This window comes from Pongo pygmaeus, chromosome 16 (assembly GCF_028885625.2).
Source record: "Pongo pygmaeus isolate AG05252 chromosome 16, NHGRI_mPonPyg2-v2.0_pri, whole genome shotgun sequence".
In the NCBI taxonomy this organism is placed as follows: Eukaryota; Metazoa; Chordata; class Mammalia; order Primates; family Hominidae; genus Pongo; species Pongo pygmaeus.
In genome coordinates, this window is record NC_072389.2 from 55,726,182 (window position 1) to 55,753,336 (window position 27,155).

General features: G+C 38.3%; 2 protein-coding genes across 11 annotated transcripts in view; one reads left to right on the top strand and one right to left on the bottom strand.

The window, feature by feature from the left end:
- Positions 1-19,079, top strand: part of USP8 (ubiquitin specific peptidase 8) — a 74,938-nt gene extending 55,859 nt beyond the window's left edge. For 5 of the 10 annotated variants that reach the window (XM_054452414.2, XM_054452413.2, XM_054452411.1 and 2 more), the window contains 10 exons: positions 871-1,455; positions 3,661-3,747; positions 9,123-9,203; positions 9,592-9,854; positions 12,035-12,247; positions 13,405-13,615; positions 15,153-15,389; positions 16,379-16,521; positions 17,878-18,010; positions 18,188-19,079. In XM_054452414.2, coding sequence (XP_054308389.1) covers positions 871-1,455; positions 3,661-3,747; positions 9,123-9,203; positions 9,592-9,854; positions 12,035-12,247; positions 13,405-13,615; positions 15,153-15,389; positions 16,379-16,521; positions 17,878-18,010; positions 18,188-18,373 — 2,139 coding nt within the window. In that variant the 3' untranslated portion in view covers positions 18,374-19,079. The remainder of the gene's footprint in view (positions 1-870; positions 1,456-3,660; positions 3,748-9,122; positions 9,204-9,591; positions 9,855-12,034; positions 12,248-13,404; positions 13,616-15,152; positions 15,390-16,378; positions 16,522-17,877; positions 18,011-18,187) is intronic. The other 5 variants (XM_054452417.2, XM_054452416.2, XM_054452419.2 and 2 more) reach the window with 1 other exon arrangement.
- An 836-nt stretch (positions 19,080-19,915) lies between these two features.
- USP50 (ubiquitin specific peptidase 50) overlaps positions 19,916-27,155 on the bottom strand; it is a 46,173-nt gene continuing 38,933 nt past the window's right edge. The window contains 2 exon segments of the mRNA XM_054452420.1: positions 19,916-20,060; positions 20,062-20,168. Of these exon segments, the coding sequence (XP_054308395.1) occupies positions 19,985-20,060; positions 20,062-20,168 (183 nt within the window). The 3' untranslated portion in view covers positions 19,916-19,984.

A 27,155-nucleotide genomic window follows, 5' to 3' on the forward strand; every position in this document is an offset into this window, starting at 1 on the left:
AGGAGCATGGCATCTTGGAATAATTTTTTTTTTAAGGCAAGTATCGCTGGTATACACAGCCATATGACTGGAGAGGTAGGCAGATGTAAGACCATACAGGGCATTACAGGCTATGGTAAAGATTTTAGGTGTACTGAGAGCATAGTGGGTAGCAAATCAAATTTGTTTTAAAATGAGTACCCTGGCTATAATGTGGAGAAACAGATTGGGGGGCGGGGGCAAGAGAAGAGATGGGCAACTAGTTGAAAGCTATGCTGTAGTCCTGGTAAGAGAGGAGATTGGCATGGTCTTGGCCTGTGGTAGAAGAGATGGAGGGACAGATATAGGAGGAAAATTAACAGCGTGCAGAAGGATATGGGAGGAACATATCATGGGACTCAGGTTTTTGATTTGTGCAACTATTGGGAGAGTGAGAGTGGTTACATCCATGAGATTAGGACCATGTTTGTGGGGGTGGGGGGAATCGTGAATCCATTTTGGCTATATGAGGTTTGAAATATATGTGTTGACACTCAAATGGAAATATTGGGTAGGCATTTGGATACCTGGAAGTGGAACTTAAGTCTAGGTATGCCCAGGTCTAGGTTTTATGTTTTAGAATAAAGACATTTTTAACTCTTTTGTATACAAAACACTCAGGAAGAATTCAAAGTGTTGAATCAAGAGGATGTAAGTTCCAGTGATGTTTGAATATCTCCCATTCAAGTTCTGTTTTATGAGAAATCTTGACACTGAGTAATTAATAAATAGATGTCCTGATAGATGTTGTCTCCACAAAGTAACACTTCTTTTATCACAACTTGATCTCAAGAACTGAGGTTATTTCCTGATTTTTGACAAAAATGTTTTGCTCTGGTTTTGTTGCTCTAGATTGATCGTACTAAAAAACCAGCAGTCAAATTGCCTGAAGAGCATAGAATAAAATCTGAAAGTACAAATCATGAGCAACAATCTCCTCAGAATGGAAAAGTTATTCCTGATCGTTCCACCAAGCCAGTAGTTTTTTCTCCAACTCTCATGTTAACAGATGAAGAAAAGGCTCGTATTCATGCGGACACTGCTCTTCTAATGGAAAAAAATAAACAAGAAAAAGAACTTCGGGAAAGGCAGCAAGAGGAACAGAAAGAGAAACTGAGGAAGGAAGAACAAGAACAAAAAGCCAAAAAGAAACAAGAAGCTGAAGAAAATGAAATTACAGAGAAGCAACAAAAAGCAAAAGAGGAAATGGAGAAGAAAGAAAGTGAAGAGGCCAAGAAAGAAGATAAAGAAACCTCAGCAAAGAGGGGCAAAGAAATAACAGGAGTAAAAAGACAAAGTAAAAGTGAACATGAAACTTCTGATGCCAAGAAATCTGTAGAAGATAGGGGGAAAAGGTGTCCAACCCCAGAAGTACAGAAAAAGTCAACAGGAGATGTGCCCCATACATCTGCGACAGGGGATTCAGGTTCAGGCAAGGTAAGCAGAAACGGTACAGATTGCCAACGAAGTGAAAGAAAATGTATATGAAAATGTGAAAACACCAGTGGCATTCCATAAAAGGGCAGGCATTTCAAATAGTCTTTTCAGGGGTGATAGAATGTACTGATCTGTCCACATTTGCTCACCTGTTCTCCTTTGAGGCCAATGCCATACATACATTTATGAAATGATTGGTTGGGAATGAAATTGCTTTTTGTATATTACATCTATAAAATGCAATATATTTCAAATAATTGAGATAAATAGCTACATTCTTCATTTTTATGTTTGATGTATGATCATGGAAAGACTAGAGTGAAATATAATCTCCTTCTCAGTATGGGGGAACTAGATGCCAATATTTGTATGACAGAATTTATATCTGTTTAGAATATATCCAAAATCAGTGACATCTAAATGGCCTAACATTTATCTTTGCATATAATGATTTTTTGGTCAGATCGGTGTCATTTTGTTTCTTTATCTATTCAAATAATATTGGCAAATAACCCAATTAATTTTCCCCTTGGCTACACACCCAAAATTGATAGCCATAATTTTAGGGGATTTTTTTTGTTATTCTTTTTCAATATCTAATAATGCCATGTTTTTCTTTTTTTCTTCATTATGTCATTAACAATGCCTTTTCCTTTTGAACACCAAGTATATGTTTATAATACCAAGAACAGTTATAGTCCTTTTTACATATGTATAAATGGAAAAAAACATTTTTAGCAGTGTGGAAATGACTTCTAATGGAAGGCGGGATACCATCTTTACAGAATGTCAATTTCTATACTTCTCAAACACAATTCAGGCATGTACCAAAATTAATTCATAGTCAAGCTGCTCTTATCCAGGGAACACTTATCTGGTAACCTCTGCTATTAAAAAAGATAGCTTCCATGCAAAAACCTTCTAAACACCCCAAATTGGGGATATGAAGCCCATGTACTAAAATTCTCTAATTTTATTAACAGGAGGAGCAAAACATGTGCGCTCCAAGATACAATTTAAGTATTATTCATTGAGTAGCTACTATATGCCAAGTATTTTCACTGCATTATCTTATTTACCCCTAATGATAACCCCATAAGGTATTTAATTTACAAGTGAAACTGAAGTTTAGAGGTTAAGTATTTGCCTAAGATCACATAGACAGTGAGATTCCAAAGCCACTTCTTTTCCATCTTGCTATACTAGAGGCATGCAGTCTTTAGAACTTAAATCATTCATATTTTTGGAGTCATTTAGTATATAGGTGCCAAATATTCCTACACATCTAAGATTGCATTCCTTGTGTGCTCCTTTTAAAAGTAGGAGAAATATGTAATTTATTCTAGAATAAATTTTGTTAAATTATCACTAATTTTAAGAAGTTTTTAGTAGAGTTATTTTAAAATAAGATATAAAACTAAAATGAGTTTTTAAAAAGAATCTACGGGCCGGGCGCGTTGGCCACGCCTATAATCCCAGCACTTTGGGAGGCCTAGACGAGCAGATCACTTGGTCAGGAGATCAAGATGATCCTGGCTAACATGGTAAAACCCTGTCTCTACTAAAAATACAAAAAATTAGCCGGGTGTGGTGGCAGGCGCCTGTAGTCCCAGCTACTTGGAAGGCGGAAGCAGCAGAATCGCTTGAACCCATGAGGCAGAGGTTGCAGTGAGCCAAGATCGTGCCACTGCACTCCAGCCTGGGTGACAGAGCGAGACTCGGTATCCAAAAAAAAAAAGAATCTGTGATGTTATAAGAAGATATGAATATAGATTTTTGCATTTTTTATTATTGGTCTGTATCTTAATTTCTTCGTTCTCTTGAATACTTTAAATTTTTTGAAGCACAACTCCTTTCAAGGTAACCAAAATCGTAATAGTATTAAAATAAAAGAATAATGTTCAAATTAGGTCATGGTGAATATACATTAATTATCAGCATTTTATACTTGGCCATGTAGTGTGAACCAGTGCTTCACAATCCACTTTGATTTTCATCTTTTTTTTTTCTTCACTGATTCATCAGAGTTCTTTAGTTTTTTAAGTATTTTGAATGTGACAGTAAAATATAATAAAATTTTCAGAGGCCTTTTTTTTCTCCTTTTACATTTTCATTCTCATAGATTCGGTTGTGTTAGCTAGTAGCTTTATGTTGGGAGGAGAGTTGACGTTTTCTTTCACTTCTGTAATTTTAATAATTTTACAGCCATTTAAGATTAAAGGACAACCAGAAAGTGGAATTCTAAGGACAGGAACTTTTAGAGAGGATACAGACGATACCGAAAGAAATAAAGTAAGTAGTTTATTGCAGGAAAAAACTGGAAAAAAAAACCAAACATGGATTATAACTATGTGATTATCTTACCACACTGTCATCTTTTATCATGAGATCTACAGTGTAGGGGGATCGTTGCCATCTTTGGTAGCTGGTGTTTTGCTTGTTTTTGCATGATCAATCCATTTATATGCTAAAGGAAATAGAGTTTGTCTTCCTGTTTAAAGTGTGACAGCATATTCTATTTATTTTATGAAAGTAAAAAATGTTTAGACCTTATCATATGATCCAGCAATTCTACTTCAGGGTATATACCCAAAAGAATTGCAAACAAGAAGTATTTGTACACCCATGTTCTTAGAGTATTATTCATAATAGCCAAAAAATGGAAGCAACCCAAATGTCCATCAGCAGGTGAATGCATAAACAAATATGTATGTACATATAATGGAATATTATTCAGCCTTAAAAAGGAAAGAAATTCTGACACATTACAACATGGATGAACCTTGAGGTCATTTGCTAAGTGACATAAGCCAGTTGCAGGATAAATACCGAATGATTCCATTTCTGTGAGGTTTGTAAAGTAGGCAAATTTATAGAGACAGAAAGTAGAATGGTGGTTGTCAGAGCTGGAGAAAGGGGAAATGGGGAGTTATTGTTCAGTAGGTACAGAGTTTCAGTTTTACAAGATGAAAAGAGTTCTGGAGATTGTTGGCACAGCAATACACTTAATATCACTAACCAGTGCACCTAAAAATGGCTAAGATGGTAAATTTTATGTTATGTGTATTTCATCACAATTTTTTAAATACATAGGCTTTGTATAAGACATCTTTGCCAGGCGCAGTGTCTCACGCTTGTAATCCCAGCACTTTGGGAGGCCGAGGCAGGCAGATCACGAGGTCAGGAGATCGAGACCATCCTGGCTAACATGGTGAAACCCCGTCTCTACTAAAAATACAAAAAAAAAATTAGCTGGGCGTGGTGGCAGGCACCTGTAGTCCCAGCTACTCGGGAGGCTGAGGCAGGATAATGGCATGAACCAGGGAGGCGGAGCTTGCAGTGAGTCGAGATCAGGCCACTGCACTCCAGCCTGGGCAACAGAGCGAGACTCCATCTCAAAAAAAAAAAAAAAAAGGCATCTTTGCCTTTGTTTTTCCTTGAGAGCTTGAGACACAATTTGCATACCATAAAATTGACCCATTTTTAGCATGTAGTTCAGTGATTTTTTTTTTTTTTTTTTTTTTTTTTTTTTTTTTTTTTTAGTAATTTAGTGTTGTGAAACCATTAATACAATCCAATTTTAGAACATTGCCGTCACATCAAAAAGACCCCATGCCCAATTTAGTCTACCCTAAAGCCCAGGCAACACTGAGTCTACTCTCTGTCTCCATAGATCTGCCTTCTGTGGGAGATATATATACAGTCTTCCCTTGGTATCTAGATGACTGGTTCCATGACCTCCCTCTCATACCAAAATCTGAGGATGCTCAAGTCCCTTATATAAAATGGTATAGTGTTTGCATATAACCTATACACATCCTCCTATATACTTTAAATCATCTCTAGATTACATACCTAACACAATGTAAGTGCTATGAAAGTAGATGTTATCCTGTATTGTTTAGGGAATAATAAAAGCCTGCACATGTTCAGTACACCCAGAATTATTTTTTTCAAGTATTTTCAATCTGTGGATGGTTGAATTCACAGATGCAGAACCGATGAATACAGAGGACCGACTCCATATCCAATCTAAATCTATGTGAATTTAACATGTTAAATTTTTGTTAAGTCATTCTGCTGTATTTTGCCATTAAAAAAATCTGAGACCAGCCTTGGCAACATAGCAAGATGCCATTTCTCCACAGAAAGGGGGAAAAAAAGGGTATGGTTGCTCCTGCCTGTAATTCCAGCACTTTGGGACACTGAGGCAGGTGGATCGCTTGAGCCCCAGGAGTTCAAGACCAGCCTGGGCAACATGGCAAAACCCTGTCTCTAGAAAAAAATATAAAAAAATTAGCCAGGTTTGGTGGCGCCTGCCTGTAGTCCCAGCTAGTTGAGAGGCTGAGGTGGGAGGATCACCTGATCCTGGGAAGGTCAAGGATACAGTGAGCCATGATCATGCTACTGCATTCCAGCCTGGGCAACAAGGGTGAGACCCTATCTCAAACAAAAGGGGAAAAAATGACATAAAATATATTAAGGCTGGAATGACTGAATTCACAGTTTTCTTATTTTTGACTGCAACAGTTAAAGAGCCACAGCAACAACAAACCCATTGATATTTATACAAAAAAAGTTCATTAACTACAGAAGTCAATTTATATAATTTATGTGTTTAGATCTAAGGTTAACTAAATATAACACATAACCCATTAAAACCATGTTATGTAAGAATGATACAATGGACTTTGGGGACTTGGGGGCAAGGGATAAAAGACTACAAATAGGGTGCAGTGTATACTGCTCAGGTGATGGGTGCACACCTGTAATCCCAACACTTTGGGAGGCCGAGGTGGGAGGAACATTTGAGGTCAGGAGTTCGAGACCAGCCTGGCCAACATGATGAAACCCTGTCTCAACAAAAAGTAGCCGGGTGTGGTGGCACATGCCTGTAGTCCCAGCTACTTGGGAGGCTGAGGCAGGAGAACCGCTGGAACCCAGGAGGCAGAGGTTGCAGTGAGCCGAGATCACGCCACTGCACTCCAGCCTGGGCAACAGAGCGAGACTCCGTCTGGAAAAAAAAAAGAACTTACTAATGTAACCAAATATCACCTGTACCCCAATAACCTATGGAAAAATAAAAACAGAAAAAAACACATTTTATTAAAGTTCTTCTAAGAACCAAAAATAAAATTTCTTAAGATGTGTAAACCTGACGAAAATTAAGAACTTAAGCCTTAGTCAAACAGCAGTGCTCCAAAAGTGAAACCTAAAGGAGCTGAAAATGAGTTAACAATAAGAGAAAATGAAGAGAGAGAGAGATATATTATATACACATGCCTTCTCTTCTTCTGACATCCTTCTGTTCCTTTTAAACAGAAAGAGTAGGGGTTAGATGACCGGAACCACAAAGTGAAGACTAAAAAATAGAAAGTGAAAATTGAGGTTTGCAGTTACTCCCACTGGTCCTGACATTCTAAGCAGGGCTTCACACCAGCTACAGCCAAGGTCTTTGGCAACATTGAAAGGAAAGCAAAAGTTGTCTTTGTTGGCCACCCACCATCTTGCCCCATCTCTGCCCTTCAGGAAGCAAGGGTACTCAATATATCTTCTGGCTGTCTTAAATCTCATACTGTATGATCCACTCTACACTCATTCTGTGTAAAATGCCACAGACAACTAAGTATTGATGAAATAGCATTTTAAAGTAATTCTCACGTATTAAGAAGGCTCAATAAAACTTACGTATTTGCTGAGCAACTACTATGTCTCTAGCACTGTGCTAAATGCTTGAGGGCAGTGTTTTTAAAATCCATAAGGTCATAATCAGTGTAAGTATAAGCCTAGGTGTGGTGGCACATGCCTGCAGACCCAGCTACTTGTGAGAGTGAGTCAAGAGAATCATTTGTGCCAAGGGTTCAAGAACAGCCTCAGCAATGTAGTGAAACCCCATCTCTAAAATTTTTTTAAATAAATGATATTTGCAAACATTTCTCCCAATATGTGGCTTATCTTTTCGTTTTCTTGATGGAGTTTCTTGAAGCACAAAAGTTTTTATGGAAGTCCATTCTGTCATATTTTTCACATGTGGATTGTGCTCTTGGTATTGTATCTAAGGAACATTTTTTCTGACCCAAAGTCATAAAGTAATGAAGATGTTTTCTTCTTAAGGTTTTAGTTTTGGTCCTTAGATCTATGATCCATTTCAAGTCAATTTTTATATATAGTGTGGTAAGGATCTAAATCCATCTTTTTGCATGTGGATATTTAGTTGTGCCATTTGCCTTCATTTTGGCAGAACTTTTTTCCAGCACACATATTCTATTTATTACATGTTTGTATTCAACAGAATTTGTCACCAGGCAGGAGTACAGTGGCGTGATCATAGCTCACCTGACCACCTGGGCTCAAGCCTTGACCACTTGACTCAAGCGATCCTCCCACCTCATCTTCCTGAGTAGCTAGGACCACAGGTGCATGCCACCAAGGTTGGCTTTTTTTTTTTTGGAGATGGAGTCTCGCTTTGCCACCCAGGCGGGAGTGCAATGGCACAAACTCAGCTCACTGCAATCTCCATCTCCCAGGTTCAAGCAATTCTCCTGCTTCAGTCTCCTGAGTAGCTAGAATTATAGGTGCATACCACCATGGCTGGCTAATTTTTGTATTTTTTTTAGTAGAGATGGGGTTTCACCACGTTGCCCAGGCTGGTCTCGAACTCCTGACCTCAGGTGATCCACCTGCCTCGGCCTCCCAAAGCGCTGGGATTATAGGCGTGAGCCACTGTGCCCGGCCAAACCTGGCTAATTTTTAAAAATTTTTCATAGAGACGGGGTCTGTGTTGCTCAGACTGATCTCAAAACTCCTGGGCTCAAGAGATCCTCCTGCCTTGGCCTCCCAAAGTGCTGGATTACAGGCATGAGCTACCCTGCCTGACCTAGAATATATGTATCTTAAGACATGAAGAATATAAAAATAGAAATGGGTGGTTCATCAGCCGTTTTTGTTTTCTATTAATAATTTTTTAAAGGAAGTGGAAGTATCACATTCAGTTATATTGAGGTTGATGCCTCAATATATTGGTTTGTTTTTACTTATATAACATTTCATCAGTATTTTGTGGGATGAATGAATACAGAAGAAGAAATGTTAAGAGAGCAAGATGACTTTAGGTAGGTTTAGAATAAGCCGTGATAATGAAATTTTGTAGCTTTTCTTGTGAATATTCATTTGCTAGGATGCTATAACGTCTATTCTCTACTTACACCTCTTAGCATACAGAGAAGGGGCACACTTAGTCCTAAAGAATACATTAGGTTTATATTTTATGTAGTCGTTTGCTGTGGAAAACTAAAAAAAAATTTTTGACTAAAATACCTTGAGATGAAAAATTTAAAAAAAAAATGTGGCCTTTCTTATTTGCTTGGATCCACTGTCTTCCTCCCCGTGAACTACCACAGAAGACCATCTACCTCCACCGCCACCTGCTATCATTACAGGCTTAGACATACTCCTCTACACCTTGGTATAGTAATATTTGGACTTGGAGAAAAAGATAATTTTTTTCATCTCTGAATCTGTTTTTTAAAATATGAAGGGCAGCCAAGGCAAGGTTTTTTGATTCTTTGGTACAAGTAGCTTAAGTTTTTATATGACAAAATTTAATTGAAAAATCAGATTTTTAAAAAATTTTTTTTTAATTTTTTTTTTTTTTTTTTTTTAATTAGGCTCAACGAGAACCTTTGACAAGAGCACGAAGTGAAGAAATGGGGAGGATCGTACCAGGACTGCCTTCAGGCTGGGCCAAGGTAAAAGTCAGAATTAGCAGTAAAATAGCCACTGTGTTCCTAAAAAATGTTTTGTTCGTTTATTTTACATTTTCTATAATGCAGAGTCAATTCCATTTCTCCATTATAGAGAACATAGCTTATTCCCCTAATTATATGTAACAGGGTGAGATTTCTCAATACCCAACCTGAGATGCTGGCTACAATATATGAGCATTCTGGCATTTATCATTTAGAAATAGTGTATTACTTTAAAACCTGAATTTCTTTTGAAGTTTATCACCATTTTATTCGAATTATTTTAATCCAAAAGTAAATTTAGCAGAATACTTTGGAGTGATTTCTTTGTTTATATAATGCTTATTTTTGTTTTTTGACCTGTTTTTTTTTTTTTTCTTTTCCATCTAAGTTTCTTGACCCAATCACTGGAACCTTTCGTTATTACCATTCACCCACCAACACCGTTCATATGTACCCACCGGAAATGGCTCCTTCATCTGCACCTCCTTCCACCCCTCCAACTCATAAAGCCAAGCCACAGATTCCTGCTGAGCGGGATAGGGAACCTTCCAAACTGAAGCGCTCCTACTCCTCCCCAGATATAACCCAGGCTATTCAAGAGGAAGAGAAGAGGAAGCCAACAGTAACTCCAGCAGTTAATCGGGAAAACAAGTATGTTTATCTTAACTCCTAGAACTAAAATAATGTGCTGTATTTCAAAATTTCTACTCTGAATCTATCAGCATGTTAGTGTCAGGGAGTTGGAAATTTCTGTGGATGGCTATACCAGCCGTTATTATTTACCACAGAGAAGAAAACAAATGAATAGAGAAAATGTTGGTTTTTCTCCCAAGTGCTCACTTAATATCATACCAAAGAGGATTATTTTAAGTGTTAATGTAGATATAAAATCATTGTTATGTTTTACAGTTTCATGCCAGAATACCCTCACGTTTTTCATAGACCTCCTGTGGTCCCGGAATCTCTCTTTGAGGACCATAATTTTCAGGAATATTGAGCTTGCCTTGTTGCAGCACTCAAGTTCCAAACTTTTTTTTCCCTTAGCCAATAATGTAAGCGAAGTTTTCCTATAGTATTAAAATAACAAGCACTTTAGTATATCATCCTCTAATCCTTATTCTGTTCCTTTTTCCTTCATTGTATTTTTGCTATTCTGTTTACAAATAGTGACCAATAGGTTAGGTTTCCCAAAATAGTTTCATTTAGCTATACTTCTGGCTTTGTCCCTTTTGGAATCCTCTTAGCTTATGACTGATAGAGCTATGAGGAGATGCTTTAAGTCTGTGTACCACTTCTGATCTTTACTTTTTTGGGAGGAGGGGGGCAATAGGTGGAAGTATAAATAAATGTGTTTTTTTCCCATTTATTATATACTTGTATTTGCTAAGGAATTTTAATTAGGCTGTCTTTTAAGCCTAATCCTAAGTAAGTTGAACACATCCTAAGAAAGTTGAAATTTTTTCTTCCTGAGAACTTACCCTGCCGGGTGCAGACTTATTCGAAGGAGCTTTTAAAAATTCTATTAATCTTGTTATAGATTTTAGAGTTCATTATAATAACTAGTGAGATTTAATTTCTTCTTGAATCATCATTCTTAGTAAAGTGTGTTAATTTGATAACGTTTTAAGGACTATATGCAGTTCATGTATTTTTTTTATATATTGAACAGAAAAAGCACACGAGTACAAGCACACGAGTACATGTAAAGAAGAGCTGATTGAAATATAGTTTAATCTGTTCTCAGTATTACTTTTAGGGGTGGAAGAACGTTAAGGATTAATTAAAAAAGAAAAAAGACCTATCAGTTAAGATTTTCCTTATGCTTCAGCAGTTCTAGTAGTTCCACATATAAATCAAATACACCATATTACAGAAGTCTAGAAGGCATTCTCTGCCCCAGCACTGTCCAGCAGATCTTTCCCTGGTGATAGAAATGTACTATATCTGTGCTGTCCAGTATGGTTTGTGTCTACTTTGAAACGTGATTAGTGCAACTAAGGAATTTTTTTTTTTGAGACGGAATCTCACCCTGTCACCCAGGCTGAAGTGCAGTGGCATGATCTCAGTTCACTGCAACGTCTGCCTCCTCAAGCGATTCTCCTGCCTCAGCCTCCTTAGTAGCTGGGACTATAGGCGTCCACTACCATGCCCAGCTACTTTTTGTATTTTTAGTAGAGACGGGGTTTCACCATGTTGGCCAGGCTGGTCTCAAACTCCTGACCTCAGGTGATCTGCCCGCCTCGGCCTCCCAAAGTGGTGGGATTATAGACATGAGCCATTGCGCCCAGCTGGAACTGTATTTTTTGACTGTAATTGTGTATCCATCCGTGGATAGTCAACACACACTAGAATTTAAATAATAGTACCCAAATAACCTCTGCTTCCCTTGATATCTACTCCACGGTATGGGTTTTTTTTGGTTTTGTTTTTTTATTATTCCTCATTTGGCATTCTGGGTGAGTTCAATCAAACATTTGATAATGCCAGACTTCCAGGGATCATTTAAAGGAGTTTAAAAGAGCCTTCTATACTAGAGCTCCTAGTTGATGAGAAGTGAGATAATCTATCTCAAGGTGTCTCTAAGAACCATGACCCACATTAAGAGGTTAAAGGTATGTGTTTCATGGGAAGGTCTCAGACCTTAGTCGTATGACTAATGTTAACCTAAATATTAAATGTCCTGGAAGGCCCAGCATCTTATGAGTTAACATATTAACTGTTTACAAGATGCCTGTGGTACAGGTGCTACAGTTTGCTGCCATTTATAGTATAGAAGCTTAATTTCATATGCTCAGCATTTTAAGACATCTTGTATCCTTTTTCTTCCTCAGGCCAACATGTTATCCTAAAGCTGAGATCTCAAGGCTTTCTGCTTCTCAGATTCGGAACCTCAATCCTGTTTTTGGAGGTTCTGGACCAGCTCTTACTGGACTTCGCAACTTAGGAAATACTTGTTATATGAACTCAATATTGCAGTGCCTGTGTAATGCTCCACATTTGGCTGATTATTTCAACCGAAACTGTTATCAGGATGATATTAACAGGTAAATAAATGTCATACTTTTTGCATTATAATGCTAAAAGGATGATCTAACCATATTTACTGTCTTAGTCCATTAGTTTTCTGCTGCTTTAACAAAATACCTGAGACTAGGTAATTTGTAAAGAACGGAAATTTATTTTCTCTTAGTTCTTGACTGGGAAGGCCATCATCTAGGTGCCGGCATCTGGTGAGCTTTTTTGCTGCATCCTCACATGGTAGAAGGTGGAAGCAAAAGAGGACAAACTCCTCCTGTCAAGCCCTTTAATAACGGCACCTAATCCTGTTCACCAGGGAGGGGAGCCCTCATGGCCTTATCACCTCTTTAAAGACCCCATCTCTTAATCCTATCACATTGGCAACACCTGAATTTAGGAATCTTTGAAGTGAATCTGGTGGTAACCTATGAATAAGTAAGCATTTTGGTGTAGGGATACAGTATGTGAATAATTTCATGTTGACATCAAGAACCCATTTTACCTTTCAAACCACAGTACTTACCACTCAGCTCCAGAGAAGTCAAATTAGGAAAGGGGAAAATGTCTTTATCCTTAGGAATAATGAAGGCTGGGCACGGTGGCTCACACTGGTAATCCTAGCACTTTGGGAGGCTGACGTGGGCAGATCACTTGGAGCCCAGGAGTCTGAGACCAGCCTGGGCAACAAGGCAAAACTCCATCTCTACAAAAATTAGCTAGGTGTGGTGACACATGCCTATAGTCCCTGCTACTTGGGAGGCTAAGGTGGGAAGATCACCTGAGCCCAGAAGGTCAGGGCTGCAGTGAGCCGTGATTGTGCCACTATACTCCACCAGCCTGGGTGACAGAATGAGACCCTATCTCAAAAAAGAGTAAAGCCTTCTCTGGTTAGTAAAGGACAGACAGGATGAGAGCAGTGCCGGAAGGCAGAACCTCGCTGTCATGAACTGGAGCCTGTTGATGATGAGGAGACCATGCAGGGCTTGCAGCCAAAAGAAGGAAGCTGAAGGGATGTAAGCAAGTCAGATTCAGATGAGAATCTGGTGATAAGCCTGCAAATAAATAAGTAGTTTAATGTAGTGCTACAGTATGTGAATAATTTCATGTTGACATCAAGAATCCACTGTACCTTGCTTAACTTTTAAATTTCCTTTATTGTCTTTTGTAACTTCTATTTGCACAGGTCAAATTTGTTGGGGCATAAAGGTGAAGTGGCAGAAGAATTTGGTATAATCATGAAAGCCCTGTGGACAGGACAGTATAGATATATCAGTCCAAAAGACTTTAAAATCACCATTGGGAAGATCAATGACCAGTTTGCAGGATACAGTCAGCAAGATTCACAAGAATTGCTTCTGTTCCTAATGGATGGTCTCCATGAAGATCTAAATAAAGTAAGAAATTTGATTTTTCTAAGTTGCAGAGACTCTTTAGGGTTGCTCAGTAGCACTGTATTTTTTTATAGCAGTTTAAAATTCTAGTTGGTGATAGTTCAGTGCTTGTTTATTCAAATAGTGACTGTATAAGGGAATTATAAAACATCTGGTAAGTGTAATATTTGAAGCCTATACAGTTGGTATTTACTAATTAACAAGCAGTGTTGCTGAGAAATTTGCAAATGTTAAAATAGTTATCGGAGTTTGTGACCCACATGTATGTGAAAGTAAAATCATAAACAAATGATCTTATAAAAGATTATAGACAGTTTGAGCATTTTTATTGTATGTTATGTTTATATAACATGTATGTTATTGTACATATCCTTATTCTTTTCTTTTTCCCAGTCCCTTGCTGAAAGTGGAACATGCCTTTATTCTTATACGTCCTTCTAAAATAAGAATTACTTGGCTGGGCACAGTGGCTCATGCCTGTAATCCCAGCACTTTGGGAGGCCAAGGCTGGTGGATCACCTGAGGTCAGGAGTTTGAGACCAGCCTGGCCAACATGGCAAAACCTCTTCTCTACTAAAAATACAATAATTGGCTGGGTGCAGTGACATGCGCCTGTAATCCCAGCTACTCAGGAGGCTGAAGCAGGAGAATCGCTTGAACCTGGGAGGCAGAAGTTGCCATGAGCTGAGATTGCAGTGACCACTGCACTCCAGCCTGGGCAACAGAGTGAGACTCTTTCTCAAAAAAAAAAAAAAAAAATTACTCCATGTAACCAAATGACTCATGTGACTAGTTATTATAAAGGCATGTATGTATACATAAATGACCACCCTCCATTTATATACTACAACTTCTTTTTAGCACTTTTTGTCTCACATACTTTTGGGGTCACCATTCTTAACCACTGACCAGATATATATATATATACACACACCTACACAAAAATGTGTGTGTGTGTATATATGTATACATATATATACATACATATATACACACACACATATATATACACACACACATATATATACACACATATATGTGTATATAATATATATATATATATATCGAGGCTAGGGCAACAAAATTATATCTGTCCAATTGTAGCCCTAATTCCCAGCTATATGTGGGATATCTTTTCTCAAAACCAAACTTTTTAGCTTTTTCTTTTTTTAGTAGAGATGCGGGGTCTCACTATGTTGCACAAGTTGGTCTCGAACTTCTGGCCCCAAGCAGTCCTCCTGCCTTGGCCTCCCAGAATGCTGGGATTACAAGCGTGAACCACCACATCTGGCCCTTTTCAGCTTTTTAAATAAAAATTTGGGAAATTTCAACAAGTCACATTCCTTCGATAAAGTGGGTTTTTTGGGTATTTTTGGCTAGAATTATTTTTTGCCACACTCAATGAGATCAGAGCTGCTTTATGAGAACTACAGGTGTTTCAAAATCTGCCAGGTGTTTGTATTCACTTTTATTCTTTCAATTTATATTTAAGTGTTGTCTTTGAGATATTAATATAGAGCTCAAATCATCTTATTTCCAGGCTGATAATCGGAAGAGATATAAAGAAGAAAATAATGATCATCTTGATGACTTTAAAGCTGCAGAACATGCCTGGCAGAAACACAAGCAGCTCAATGAGTCTATTATTGTTGCACTTTTTCAGGGTCAATTCAAATCTACAGTACAGTGCCTCACATGTCACAAAAAGTCTAGGACATTTGAGGCCTTCATGTATTTGTCTCTACCGCTAGCATCCACAAGTAAATGTACATTACAGGTAAGTTTAAGATGTAGAGAGAAAATGATTTATTGGATAAAAATGCTGTTTTTATGGATATAGAGATGTAAATTTCTGGTCTTTACCCTTATAAACATTTTATCAGTAAAACTCAGCTGGGCGCGGTGGCTCACGCCTTGTACTCCCAGCACTTTGGGAGGCCGAGGTAGGCGTATCACGAGGTCAGGAGATGGAGACCATCCTGGGTAACATGGTGAAACCCCATCTCTACTAAAAATACAAAAAATTAGCCGGGCGTGGTGGTGGGCACCTGTAGTCCCCACTACTCGGGAGGCTGAGGCAGGAGAATGGCGTGAACCCAGGAGGCGGAGCTTACAGTGAGCTGAGATCTCGCCACCACACTCCAGCCTAGGGGACAGAGCAAGACTCCATCTTAAAAAAAAAAAAAAATTTTATCGGTAAAACTCAATATAAATTCTGTTTTATAATTAGGCCTATGTAGATTAGAAAGAATTAGAAATTTCTTTTTTAAAGATACCTTTATTAAATATTCTTTCAGGATTGTTAATATGTTTTTAAAAAGTTTTATTAGTTAATTTGGAAAGTTGTCTGTTGACTAACTTAGGCCTACTTTTCATAAGCATTTGCTTTACATGGGGATATCAAATAAATATCCTGTTTTCCATGTATCAACAATGTTTCTTATATAAAAGCTTGTTGATACCTTTAGTCTTAAAGTACCTCCAGAATGTCATTTCCTCCAACAAGTTTTCCCTCATTGACCAGGTTAGGGGCTTTCCTGTGTCCTGTCACAACACACTGTAGGTAGCACTCACCAGAGTCTGTGCTGTCATTGTTCACTTGTCTATGCTTCTCACTAGATCACAAGCTTTGGGAAGGCAGGAACTCTTTTGTGTAGATTGCTGTTGAATCACTGGTGCCTGCAGAGTGACTAACTAAATAGGTGCTGTCTGACATTATTGAAGAAACTAATTAACGAGTATCTGCTACTTGTTTTTTTCTGCCAGGATTGCCTTAGATTATTTTCCAAAGAAGAAAAACTCACAGATAACAACAGATTTTACTGCAGTCATTGCAGAGCTCGACGGGATTCTCTAAAAAAGATAGAAATCTGGAAGTTACCACCTGTGCTTTTGGTGCATCTGAAACGGTAAAGGGGAAAGTTTGTCCTCTTGTTCAGTGAAATTAAATGAGGGAATTTTAAGTTCTGTGTAATTTATACTTGTTGTACTGCCTGCCATGGGTACATAACAAAGGACGATTGTCTGGTTACAGTAGATCTAGGGAAATAAAGCAGAAATGAGACTGTTCGTTAGTTCACCTCAGTGTTTTCAAAATGACAATACCACTATTTCATGTAATTCCTTATAATTTTAAATAATTACAAAGCATCAAGTGAAAATGTATAAAAATGTTACAGTATAATTCAAACAAATTAGCACATGAAATGTAACATTCAAACAGCAGACTAAAGCATAACAGACTTAGTTATGTGTTAAATGAAATTTATAATTTTTAAAGTATTTTAACAAAATATGTTAATGATACTATTAAGTGCAGAAATAATTTCGTCCAGAGTTTTCCAATTGATGGAAAAGATCTAGTCCTATAATAGAAGGAATAATGTCAAGAGTTATAAAACACGAACCAGATCTTTTGCTGATTCTTTGGTCTTCACATAATCCATGTAACTCAAGAACTTTGAGTTGATTATTTGAAAAACTCTTTAAAGGAAGTTGCACTTTTTTATTGAGAGCTGTAATTTTTGTGTCAAAAAAAGCATTTCTGTTAAAAATGTTTTATCTTATCTTATATTGAGATTCTTAGTTCCTTATGTTAATTTCCAAATTTACATGTTCAGATTTCTCTTGTGTAAATTTTTCTAACAAAAGCTAGTTTTTTCCATTGTCCTAGTTGAGGATTCTGGAAGTATAAACATTCTACAAGTGATTACACATTTGTTAAAATTTTTAATGCTGAATATTTAAAAAATTATGAAATAACCATATTACACCAACCAAGATATCATTGTTTTGATGTTTAAAGGAGCAGAATATGCCAGAATAATGGAATGAATGGCATTATTTTAGTCAGTAGTCTCCTTACTCTCAATTTCTGGCTCTAGTTTCCTCTGAAGTACAAGCTTGACTCGAGAGCAGCTGTCATTCTTTCTTTTGTGGTGATCAGCATTATAAACATGTGGGTCTTACCTTCCTAGAAGACTCATGTAGCAATTGTAGCTGGACCAGAGTATAGTCCTACCTCTACCATTCTGGCTGTTTGACCTTAGGCACATCATTAAATATCGATGTGCCTCAGTTTTCTTGTTTGTAAAATGGAAATGAAGCCAAATATCTTTAACATTAGGTTCCCCTACTACTAAAATTCCAAGTCTTTGTATTTCAAATGGATTTTACGATCCTGGCTAAAAATCTAGATGTTAATGAATGAGGATTCATCCTGGTATCTTCCTCTGTCAGTGTAATTGTAATGTTTTGTTCTGCAGTTTTTCCTACGATGGCAGGTGGAAACAAAAATTACAGACATCTGTGGACTTCCCGTTAGAAAATCTTGACTTGTCACAGTATGTTATTGGTCCAAAGAACAATTTGAAGAAATATAATTTGTTTTCTGTTTCAGTAAGTATCTCTTTGAACTGAAGACTTTTTGTTTCAAAGCAAGTTAAAAAAAAAAAAAAAGTTTTAAGTGGTTTCCTACCTCATGGAAGAGTAAGAACAACATAAAGCTTTGAAACTATTGGCATATTTTAAATAACAATTTTAATTGAATTGATTTTTCTATCTTGTTTGGCACAGAATCACTACGGTGGGCTGGATGGAGGCCACTACACAGCCTATTGTAAAAATGCAGCAAGACAACGGTGGTTTAAGTTTGATGATCATGAAGTTTCTGATATCTCCGTTTCTTCTGTGAAATCTTCAGCAGCTTATATCCTCTTTTATACTTCATTGGGACCACGAGTAACTGATGTAGCCACATAAGGAGACATAGGTTATAAACTAGTTAGGATATAAACTAGTTATCTTTTAAAAGGCTCAGCAACACAACTCTTGAAATGCTTATCAAGATAATGGTAGCTATAGCTGGCCATTTAGAGGAATTCTAGGACAGTGGGAGCTGTGTTACTAGCACTATATAATTCCGGTCAGTGCTGACAAATAACATTTAACAAGTATTGCAGTAAGCATCACTTACAGGTACCATTTATTTCAAAACAACTTTTTTAGTCTGCTCCAAAGTTAAAATAATTAACTAGCTAAGCATTATTATTCGACTGGTCTAAAAACCATTGTATCTTTTTTTTTTTTCCCCTTTTCACTGTTATGGCCTTTTCACATTTCTAAATCCCATCTTGATATACTATGAATACTCTAGAATGATGTAAAGCAAATAGGAATGTATGTGTACATATTTATTGCATACTTGCACATCAAATCGATGTACATAGTTTAACACGTGGTCCTTTTGTGAAACCTAGAACTCAGAGGATTGCTTTTTTTCTTTCAGCCTATTTTGAGTAACTTCAGTGCTTTCTTGGGGAAATGACAGGGCAAAGCGATTTTTCTGTTGGCTTTGGGCTGTATTTGTGCACTAAATCTTTATTCTAAAAAAAAAAATGGAAACTTTAATTTTTTTAAAATGAGAATTTCATTTACAGCTACATTAAAATCTTAATGAGAAAAATAATTTATAACCCTGTGGGTGTTCTGTCTTTAATATTGTATTATCAAATATAGGACAGTAAAACCATAGATTTTTATACACACACGTGCTATATAATAACACCCAGAGTCATTCTTTCAAGACTAGTATTCTCACATATTTAGAATATTCATTCTAAATATTAAAGTAAAAATGCCGGGAGTGAGGCATGATTGCAAAGTGAACTGCATTATAAACTACATCTTTACAGAGTGATGTATTAAGAGGGTTAAAGGAGCTTATAACTTACTTATTTAACCAAGGGACTCAGTTGCTACATATGTAGTCAGTAGAACACTCCATATAAAAATAAGATTCTATAAAAATAAGATTCTAAAAGTGCTTCAGAAAGAGACCACCATTAGCAGGCTCTCAGGGAGAAGATGAAAGGATGGGGTTCAAATTGTGAAGCTGACGACTTTTCATGTTTTACAGTTTTAGTCTAAGAGACCACTTCTTGGCTAAATTATTTTATCAAATATATTCAAATCATATTCTTAAACTCATAGAGCCATTTGAACAAAAATTATTTTTGTTTAGCTTCATGAGTATCTTTGGAAAATAATTTGTTGAATATATATGATTGATTATGAGATATTTTCTGATAAACACTGAATTTTGAAACCTGAACTCACTATATAATTGCAGTGTTTTGAAGGCCTCCATCCATTAGCATTGCATTATATTCACACTGCCTTTTTCAGTGAACCAAGACCCATCTTCTGGACGACAGATTTATCTTAAGATAAAAGGTTGTATAACATGCCCACAAGGCATAAAAATGTTAATGATGCAAGTAAGTTCTAAGAGTTTAATGACCAAGCAAAACTCTACCACCAGATGCTGACTGCTTGTTTTGCAGTGTTCAGGAAACACCATTTTCCTGGCTCTTAACGCTTTTGTATTGGTATGGAAAAGGGCCGGCAGCTATAGAACAGGAGATACACTGTAGCATTTTGAACAGAAATCTGGAATCTCACTGACTCGTGTGTCATCAAAGCTATACCAGGCCTGAGTGACTGAATTCTTGCAGAAAGCAGTGTAGTGGCCACCATCCAGATCACCAAAATGGTTCTATGGGAGAAAGGAATGTCAAACTTAGTATTCACATATGAACACTAACTACTGGAACAGAAATGATAGGACCAAGAAATGCTTTTTAAATTGTCCCTTATACTAAATTAAAAGGAAGTGATAATTTTGTTGTTAAATCATGCATATAGCCTGACTGCTATATTGCTTCTCATTTCATTGTAACTACTTATATGTTGTGCCCATTGACTATCATCTGTGAATAAAGAAAGACAATATTTAGCAGCATCCGATTAATGTTTATCAGTGAATATTTAGGTAGCACTTACTATACATCAACTATTAAGCATTAAAGGAAATTTTACAATAAGAAGATAATTCAGGCCGGGCACAGTGGCTCACACCTGTAATCCCAACACTCTGGGAGGCTGAGGCAGGTGGATGCTTGAGTCCAAGATTTCAAGACCAGCCTGGGCAAAATAGCGAGACTCCATATCTTTAAAAAAAAAAAAAAAAAAAGATGAGCTAGGCATCGTGGTGCACACCTGTAGTCCAAGCTACTTGGGAGGTTGGGGTGGGAGGATCTCTTGAGCCCGGGAGGTCGAGGCTGCAATGAGCCGTGATTGTACCACTGCACTCCAGCCTGGGTGACAGAGTGAGACCCTGTCTTAAAATTGTAAGTTCATTTAAGATGGCTTTTTTTTTTTTTTAAAGTTAGGATAAGCCACAGAAGAGACATTTAACATTAGAATAAGGATCTTAACTGCATATTGTTACAGCACAAATTGAGGGGGCTATGTAGCAACAACCTCTCAATCACCCATAGGGTACAAAAAATAATGTGTCTCATTTTCCTTTTTCCATGTCTTTCCTAACCCAGTATTGTTTGGAACAAAGGAATTAGAGAGGTGTACTTCCAAGGAGGTGTTATGGTGTATGATAAGGGTCAGCAAACCATGGCCCGTGGGTCAACTCCAGGCTGTTTTTGCAAGACCCATGCATTAGCAATGGGTTTTATATTTTTATATGGTTGGGGAAAAGATCCAAGTAATAATAGTATTGTTATATGTGAAAATTATATGAAATTCAAATGTCAGTGTCCTTAAAGTTTTATGGGAACACAGTCATGCTCATTTGTTTACACTTCAGTGGCTGCTTTAATGATCCAACAGTAAAACTGAATAGTTGCAGCCAATACCATATGGCTTATGAGGCCTAAAATATTTACTATTTGGCCTTTTACAGAATAAGTTTGCTGACCTCTGCTGTAGAGGAAGAAAATTGATTATTTGTTAACTTTTTATTTTTTGAGATGGAATCTCTCTCTGTCGCCCAGGCCGGAATGCAGTAGCACGATCTCGGCTCACTGCAACCTCTGCCTCCCAGGTTCAAGCGATTCTCCTGCCTCAGTCTTCCGAGTAGCTGGGACTACAGGTGCCTGCCACCACGCCCAGCTAATTTTTTGTATTTTTAGTAGAGATGGGGTTTCACCATGTTAGCCAGGATGGTCTCGATTTCCTGATCTCGTGATCCTCCCACTTCGGCCTCCCAAAGTTACTTATTTTTATTTGAGACAGAGTCTTGCTCTGTTGCCCAGGCTGGAGTGCAGTGACATGATCTCAGCTCACCACAACCTCTGCTTCCTGGGTTAAAGCTCTTCTTCTGCCTCAGCCTCCCAAGTAACTGGGATTACAGGCACGCACCACCATACCCAGCTAATTTTTCGTATTTTTAGTAGAGATGGGGTTTCACCATATTGGCCAGGCTGGTCTTGAACTCCTGACCTCAAGTGATCCACCTGCCTCCACCTCCCAAAGTGCTGGGATTACAGGCGTGAGCCACTGCACCCAGCCTATTTATTTTTAGAAATAGTTTCTTGCCATGTTGCCCAGGCTGTACATGAATTCCTAGGCACAAGCAATCCTCTCACCTCAGCCCCCCAAATAGCTGGGACTACAGGCATACACCACCATGTCCAGAATGAAAATGGATCTGTCTAGTTAACTTCAACTGTGAATTCAGGTGTAATAATACATTGTGACCTTGGCGAAATTATTTAACCTTTCTAAGCTTTAATTTCTCATCTATCAATATGGCTTGTTTTGTATAGCTGTTATCAAACATCTCATGTATTGAGAGCTAGTACACAGGAGTTACTTATTCAATATTCCCTTCAACCTTCATCTTCCCCACCTCTCTCCTTACAGGTAATAGAAATAACCGAAATTCACATTTAAAAGATCAAGGTTCCACCGGGCGTGGCTCACGCCTGTAATCCCAGCACTTTGGGAGGCTGAGGCAGGTGGATCACCTGAGGTCAGGAGTTTGAGACTAGCCTGGCCAACATGGTGAAAATCCGTCTCTTCTAAAAATATAAAAATTAGCTGGGCATGGTGGCGCGTGCTTATAATCCCAGCTACTTGGGAGGCTGAGGTAGGAGAATCGCTTGAACCTGGGAGATGGAGGTTTCAGTGAGCTGAGATCGTGCCATTGCATTCCAGCCTGGGCGGAGCCCTAAACAGGAAATTTAACAACAGTATGGTGTGTGGTTTATGCTTTGTGACTGCCTGGGCGTGAAGGCAGTCCCTAGTCTCTGTAACCAGTATGCTCGGGTTTTAAAGGTCACGCAAGGACACTCGAGGTAAAGTCTTAGGCACCCCCTACAAGGTGAGAAATTGGATTGAGATCCACATACAAAGCCAGGACCTTTAAAGACATTCACCCTCAATGGAAGGATTAAAAAAAAAAATCCACCCTCTAGTGCTTGTGTTAGCTTGGACTCATGGTACAGAGAATAAAAGTCATTCCTGGGAATTTGTCACCATAGACCTATCTTCTCACCAGTTTGGGATTCAAATTTATACTACTTGTGTGGTCTGAGAAGCCTGTGAACTTAATATGAAAAGTATTTCTAGGGCAGTTGCCAGAAGGAAACAGAAATTCTAAATTGTTGCATGTTAACTCAGACCTAACAGGATATCCACATATGAACCCCCAATGAAGTTGAGATCACAATTCAAAATAACAGAACATGCAAGGGGACAATTTATCATAAGAGTCAGAAGGCAATAAGATTTAAACCCCCAAGGACTTTAGATAATAGAATTATTAAGCAGAGGCTACAAATAAAGTATATTTAAATATATTAAGAAGAAGGAAACAAACTTTAGAAACTAAATAGAATTTTCAGAAATGAAAAATACAACATAGTTGGCCATCCATATTTACGGGCTCTGCATCTTCAGAATCAACTAATGTGATGGGAAAGATTTGAAAAAATAATACAACAATAAAAATATACATATTTAAAATACAGTGTAACAACTATTTACATAGTATTTATATTGTATTAGATATTATAAGTAATCCAAAGATGATTTAAAGTATATGGGAGGATGTGCATAGGTTACATGCAAATACTACTCCAGGCCTGGCATGGTGGCTCACACGTGTAATCCCAACATTTCTGGGGGATGGAGGTGGGCAGACTGCTTGAGCCCAGGAGTTGTAGACCAGCCTGGGCAACATGGCAAAACCCTGTCTACACAAAATACAAAAACTGACCAGGCATAGTGGCACGTGCCTATAGTCCCAGCTACTTGGTAGGTTGAGGTGGGAGAATCACCTGAGCCCAGGAGGTCGAGGCTACAGTGAACTGTGACTGAGCCACTGCTCTCCAGCCTGGCAACAGAATGAGACCTTGTCTCAAAAAACAAAAACAAAACAAAAAACACCATAAGAGACACCATTTTATATAGGGCCCTTGAGCATCTGTGGATTTTGGTAGTCAAAGGGATCCTGGAACCAACTCCCTGCAGATACCGAAGTACAACTGTACTGGAAATTAACTTAATGAAGATATTAGGACACAGAATTAAGAATGAATAAACTGGGCTGGGCGCGGTGGCTCACGCCTGTAATCCTAGCACTTTGGGAGGCCGAGGCGGGTGGACCATGAGGTCAGGAGTTCGAGACCAACCTGGCACACATGGTGAAACCCCATCTCTACTAAAAAATACAAAAAAGTCAGCTGGGCCTGGTGGCATGCACCTGTAATCCCAGCTACTTGGGAGGCTGAAGCAGGAGAATCGCTTGAACCTGGGAGGTGGAGGTTGCAGTGAGCCGAGATCGTGCCATTGCACTCCAGCGGGGTCACAGAGTGAGACTCCATCTCAAAAAAAAAAAAAAAAAAAAAAGTGAATAAACTATAAAATGAAGTTGGGGAAATTAGCAAGAATTGAGTAGTGATGGAAAATACGGGGTAAGAGGCATGAAAAATTGAATGAGAATATTCAGCATATGTCCTGTAGAAGTTCTAGGAGGAGAGAATCAAGAGTAGAGGAGCAAGGCAATATTAAAAGTGATAATGGCTGAAAATGATTAATGAGACATGAATCTTCACATTTAGGAAATGCAGCAAGCCAGGGATAAATAAAAATAATACTGCAGAACAACAGATATAAAGAGAAAAAGCTTAAAAGCAACCAGAAAGAAAAAGACAGTTTACCCACAAGAATCTAACCTGCTGGTAGAAGTTCTCCATAGCAGCCATAGAAATCAGAGACAATAAAGTAGCTTCAAAATAATAGAGAAAAATAACTGTCAATCTAGAATTTGATTTCTAGTTATCATCCAAGAATGAAAGTGAACTAAAGACTTTTCAAAGACTGAGAGACTTTAGGATAACAAACCCTCACTGAAAAGCCTACTGAAATATATGCCACATGAATTTTAAAAATTCAATAAAGAAGGAAGAAGTGATACATAATAGACAGTGATTAACAAAAAAGACTGATGAAGATCTGGGCAAGTATAACCCAATGTGAACCGTAGAAAACCATGACAATGTCTCCTTTGGAGGCATATTAAAAAATGAATAAAAACTGGCTGGGCATGGTGGCTCACACCTGTAATCCCAGCACTTTGGGAGGCCAAGGCAGGAGGATCATTTGAGCCCAGGAGTTTGAGACCAGCCTGGGCAACATAGTGAGACCTGGTCTCTAAAAAAAAATTAAAAAGTTAGCCATGCACAGTGACATGCCTGTAGTCCCAGCTACTTGGCAGGCAGAGGCAGGAGGATCCCTTAAGCCCAGAGTTCAAAACTGTAGTGAGCTATGATTGATTGCACTAGTGTGCTCCAGTCTGGGCAACAGAGCGAGACCCTGTCTCAAAAACAAAAAATGCTGAAAACAATAGTTCAGTGATCAGAATTACTGTGTTCTAAGAGCCTTCCATTTCTTTGGGAGCAGAGTATAAGGATCTTGATTAACTTTAGGCTTTAAGTATGGAAGCTGTAGTTTTTAGTATAATTACCAAAGAATCAATATAAAATGTGTAACTTCCAAAGTTGTAGAGGGAAAATAAAGCTTTATCAATTTAGTAGCAGCAAGAACAACAGGGGAAAACAACACAGCAGAGGTCCCCAACTCCCCAGGCTGCCGGTCCCTGACCTGTTCAGGACCTGGCTGCACAGCAGGAAGCTAGCGGCAAACCTGCCTGAGCACCGCCTCCTGTCAGATCAGCTGCTGCATTAGATTCTCACAGCAGCACGAACTCTATTGTGAACAGCGAATGTGAGGGATCTAGGTTGCGTGCTCCTTATGAGAATCTACTGCCTGATTTTCTGAGGTGGAACAGTTTAATCCCAAAACCATCCCCACCCCGGCCACCATCCATGGAAAAAAAAACTGCATCCATGGAAAAATTGTCTTCCATAAAAATCAGTCCCTGGTGCCAACAAGGTTGGGGACCACCGAATTAGAAAAATAAGGCTAACAAACACAAAAGAAGATGATGACAAGTAAATCTGAATTTATTACTAGTTGAAATATATGGCATGTACTAAATTTACCAAATATTTACTGGATTTTAAAAATCCAGTTCTAGCCAGGCACGGTGGCTCACACCTGTAATCTCAGCACTTTGGGAGGCTGAGGGGGGCAGATCACAAGGTCAGGAGATCAAGACTATCCTGGCCAACACGGTGAAACCTCGTCTCTACAAAAATACAAAAAATTAGCCAGGCATGGTGGCAGGCACCTATAGTCCCAGCTACTCCAGAGGCTGAGGCAGAAGAATGGCATGAACCCAGGAGGTGGAGCTTGCAGTGAGCCGAGATTGTGCCACTGCACTCCAGCCTGGGCGACAAAGCGAGACTTCATCTCAAAAAACAAAAAAAAATCCAGTTCTAGGCCAGGTGTGGTGGCTCATGCCTGTAATCCCAACACTTTGGGAGGCCAAGGCAGGCGGATCACCTGAGATCAGGAGTTTGAGACCACCCCGGCCAACATGGCAAAACCCTGTCTCTACTAAAAATACAAAAATTAGCTGGGCCTGGTGGCATGCGCCTGTAATCCCAACTACTTGGGAGGCTGAGGCAGGAGAATTGCTTGAACCTGGGAGGTGTAGGTTGCAGTGAGCCAAGATCATGCCGCTGCACTCCAGCCTGGGTGACAGAGTGAGACTCTGTCTCAAAAACAAAACAACAACAACAACAACTAAAAATCCAGTTCTATGCACTATATAACATTTAGAACTCAGAAAAGGTGTATTTCCTTTGAGCATCATGTTGGTGCTTAAAACATTTCAGATTTTGGAGCATTTTGGATTTTCAGATTAGGGACGCTCAACTTGTCGTAGGTAGATACGACCAAGAGAAAGCTGAAGTAGCTATACATCAGCTAAAATGGTCCCTAAGATAGAATGCATTGTAAATGAGTCACTTTATAATGAAAAAAGGTTTAAATCACCCAAATTGTATAATTTGAAACTGCTACCTACCTAACAAAACAGATTTGTTAAAAACAAATGACAGAACTATAGGGAAGTTTTGACAAGTCTACCATCATAATGGAAGATTTCAACTACTGATCAAGCAGACAAAAATATTAGTATAGATACAGCTTTTACAATATATACTTAGATGACATAAAGTATCTGACTCCTGAAATAAAAGTGCACTGTCTCAACAAATGTAAAAGAGTTAGTTTAGGCCGGGCATGGTGGCTCATGCCTGTAATCCCAGCACTT